Below are 3,764 nucleotides of genomic sequence, written 5' to 3' on the forward strand. Positions count from 1 at the left end.
CATAGGCTCGCCAGTGAGATCGTTGTCCCCCGCAGCAGCTGCTCGGGGCGGCCCGTGTCAAGTCTCCTCCAGATGCTCCCGGATAATGACGCGCACGGCTCCCTGCAGTGCTGATTCTCGCCTTCTTTCTTTCCTGCGGGGAGGTTTTCGTGGCCGCTGCGCACCGGAGGGATGCTGGTTTGTGGGCTGTTGGACAGAGCACTCAGGTCCTTCCTTCTCCAGCTGTTCCTTCCCTCACTCCCAGCTGCTCAAAACCGTCTCCCTGCATTCCCCCTGGGCTGTGCTTCCTGCGGAAGAGCAGTGCCTGGGGTGCCACGATGTCCTCTTTGGTGTCTCCCAGTGTTGTCCCAACGCCTCCCCCCTCCCTGTTTTGGCTGCAGGGCGCTGCCCTCCTCTCGGAGCATCCCTCAGCTGCGATGGAGCCGGGACAGCAGCACCCACCGCCCGCGGCAGGGCTGAGAGCTCTGAAATTCGGGGCTGCTCCAGGCAGAGAGGGCTCTCCCCTCCTCTCTGGCTCGCAGGGGCACAGCCAGGCTCGAGGCTGGGCTTTGTCCCTGCTGCCGTTTCCAGCCAGCCCAGAGGCTGTTCCCAGCCCGGCGCTGGTATTTCACTGCAAGGGACACCGTGTCCCTGCTCCCAGCCCACGCGGATCCTCCTCCACAGCCCTCCAGGCACAGCAGGGAAACCTTCATCTGAGCAGGTTTTGGACAGGAAAAGCTGGCCGTGCACGGGGGCCGAGGCCACCTACAGCTGCTGTGGGACCGAGAGGGCTGGGAAGCCCCAGCCCCAGGATTGCTGGAGGGGTTTGCAGGGGGTGTTTCCCTGGGATGGAGAAGGCAGCTGGCAGAGCATTAACAAACCGAGCATGTCCTCTCCCTTCCTGCTAGTCCTGATCTGCTGCATCAGCATCCCGGGACGCTGCCTCCAGCCCTGCCAGGACACACGGGCAGCCCAGCAGAGCCAGTCCCCCTCACTGATGGCTCCTTGTTCCAGTGCCATCCCATGGGCTGGGGCTGCCGCAGAGAGCAGCTCATGAGCCCCAAACCCTGGCTCCAGGGCTGGGCACTGGAGCTCTCTGGTGTTCCTCACTCCAGCAGCCATGCCATGGCTTGGCACATGGATCAGAGGCAGCACAGGCTCGGGCATGGGGCAAGGTGGGCTATTGGCCACATCCAGAGAGCTGGGGGTGTCTGTGCTCAAAGCTTTTGCCCTTTTCCAGATACCACCATTGGGTGCCTCGCCTGGATCCAGCCTCGGGCACACAGGACAAGCAGAGGACACGTGTGGCCACGCAGCACTTTCCAGCCATGCAGAGGTGTGTGGGAGGGAGAGCCAGCCTGGGGAGGGTGGCACAGCACACAGTGTGGGTGGGACATTGTCCCAGGGTGGCAGTGGCCATGGGGAGGGGGCAAAGCTTGCCTGCTCTTCTCCCCTGGTGGGGTTGGGTGGCCTCTTAATGACTCCCCCCATTTAAAACAGAAAGAAATGGTGTTCCAGGTGCAGGTGTACTTCTTGGAGGTGGAGGGAGCAATGCCCCGGGGATGGGGGTCAGTGAGGGGGGGTCCCTTGGAGGCAGCTGGACCACAATGGCTGCGGGAGGGAGCAGCCCCAGGAAGGCAGAGGGACAGGGATGTGGAGTCTGGGGCCACAGCACGGGGGGGAAGGGAGGTGCTGGCATCTGCCTCCAAGCCATCCAAGCAGAAAAGTGTTGTGCTGTAGGCAGCTCCTGGCTGCCACGAGCAGGGGTGCCCAGACGGCCCCGGCACGCTGCTGTCGCCTGCCAGCCTGGCATCCCTGGCTGTTCCCTCTCTGCTCCTGTCAAGTGCGTCTTCCTCTGTGTTGGAGCAGATACATTTTCCTTCCTTGGAGGTTTGCCACCCAAATTTCCTGCTTGCTGTCAATGTTAAATGCTCAGTTCCTAATGCCCAGACAAGGAAGAGGCTAAAATCCCCCTCCTTGTGTCTGCTCCCGGAGGGTTGGATCTCCCAGGGGATGTCCCAGCTCTCAGGGAAAGATGGATGTGATAGGGAACTACTGCCCTGGGCTTGTAGCCGAGTCACCAGAGCTGAGTATCCCCTCCCTGAGGCCACTCCTTTGAGTGCCTCCCCAGCCATCCTCAGGGGAAGTCCGGGTGTCCAGCGGGAAGTGCCCATGTTTGGAATTGTGGCCCAAAATAGCCATGACTGCAGCGGGTGGGGGGTCCCAGTGGCATCTCCTTCTGGGGAACAGAGTGGCCAGAGGAAGCCAAGTGGCTGTGAATAATGCACATTCCACCCTGATGACAAACTAACCCAGTTCTGGGCCGGGGCTGTGCTCCAGCAGCTCCTCCAAAGCTCTGCACTGCAAAGCCAGCACTTGACTCTGTGCATGGTCCCTCTTGGGTCAGCATCATTTCCCTTGGGTCTCCTTCACCCCAGCTTTTCCCATGTGTCCCTTGATGATGTGGAGCTTGGCAGCCTCCCTCCATGCTGCTCCTCCCCTCTCTTGCCATGTGCTTTGCCCTTTTGCCAGCCCATGGGATGCACAGGGCCAGGGATGCAGGAGGACACTCCAAGGTGCTGGTGACCCCTGGGCTTGGCTCACAGGGGTTTGCAGCTGGAGCACAGGGCTGTGCTGGAGGAAATCACTTATGGAGGGGCTCTGCCAGAGCTGGAGTGCTTCCCTTTCTCCCTGCTTGGAGTTTCTGAACAGGACAAGGAATCTGGGCTTCATTAAGTGCATTGTACCTTGTAGAACGGAACCCCAAAACTTCCAAAATTGCTTTGCATTAAAAAAAAAAAAACCCAAAACATGCTGTTGCTGCTTCCACCTGTGCTCCAGGCTGTGGATGGCTCCTGGAGGGGTCCCAGCACAACTCCCCAGTGCTGCCTTCGACCACTGGGCCCAACTGGTGAACGTCCCCGTGCTTCAGCTGCAGGGGGGCTTTGGCTGGGGATCCACCTTTTCCTAATGCCAGGACAGTCTGTCCAAGCCTGGCCTGGGGGCACACAGATGTCCCCATGGCTCTTGGCTCAGTCCCCTGCCTGTCCCTGGGCAGGAGGGGTGGTGGGGGTGCAGTGGGGAGGAGGGTGCTCAGGCACAAGGCTCTTCTTAAAAACTTTAATCTCTTCAGGTATGGGGAGGCATTTGCATTTCACAGCTTTGGGTGGGCCAGATCCCTGTGACTGACCAGTGAGAGGAAAGAAGATGAATAAACCTCACCCAGTAGCGAGCATCCTTTTGTCCTGTTCCATGGAGGAAGCAGGGAAGGGGTGCCCAGCCCTCCACAGGAGCTCCAGGCTCTGCATCCCAGTCCTGCCCCAACCCAGCATGGGTTATTCAGCATAGCACCTTCTCCTCATGGCTGCTCTGTTTTTAACTCCTCCAGGAGGAAGAGGTGGACTCAGAAAACGAGAAGCTGGTGGTGAGAGAGCCGGAGGATGAGGATGGTGAGTGTCAAGCAAGCCAGAACTCTGCAGGGAGATTATGGACAGGTCTGAAGCCCTGAGTGCTTGGGAATGGTCTCCTTCCTCCAGGAGGTGTTGAGGAAATTCCTACCCCTTCCCCAGGTGCCCTTGGGCTGTTTGCCATGGGGTAGCTTTGTGATGCAGCTGCTCCAAAAGCTCCTTGCCTGCATCCAAGACAATCTCCAGGGGCTTTAGTCAGAGCCACGTTTAACTGATTAGCCAATTAGTTGATTGGAAAATGATTAATTGACTAATTGGGGTGACAACTGCTGCACTCCTAAGACAATGAAACAGATGGTGCCGCGCAGGAATGTGTGT

At 59.1% G+C, this 3,764-nt stretch overlaps 1 protein-coding gene across 1 annotated transcript in view; it reads left to right on the plus strand.

The window, feature by feature from the left end:
- Positions 1–1,129: 1,129 nt before the first annotated feature.
- The window catches only part of MXRA7 (matrix remodeling associated 7), a 17,062-nt gene continuing 14,427 nt past the window's right edge, over positions 1,130–3,764 (plus strand). Inside the window, exons 1-2 of the mRNA XM_017743240.1 lie at positions 1,130–1,315; positions 3,368–3,428. Coding sequence (XP_017598729.1) covers positions 1,145–1,315; positions 3,368–3,428 — 232 coding nt within the window. The 5' untranslated portion in view covers positions 1,130–1,144. The remainder of the gene's footprint in view (positions 1,316–3,367; positions 3,429–3,764) is intronic.

The sequence above is a fragment of the Corvus brachyrhynchos genome, unplaced genomic scaffold (assembly GCF_000691975.1).
Source record: "Corvus brachyrhynchos isolate BGI_N302 unplaced genomic scaffold, ASM69197v1 scaffold148, whole genome shotgun sequence".
Lineage (NCBI taxonomy): Eukaryota > Metazoa > Chordata > Aves > Passeriformes > Corvidae > Corvus > Corvus brachyrhynchos.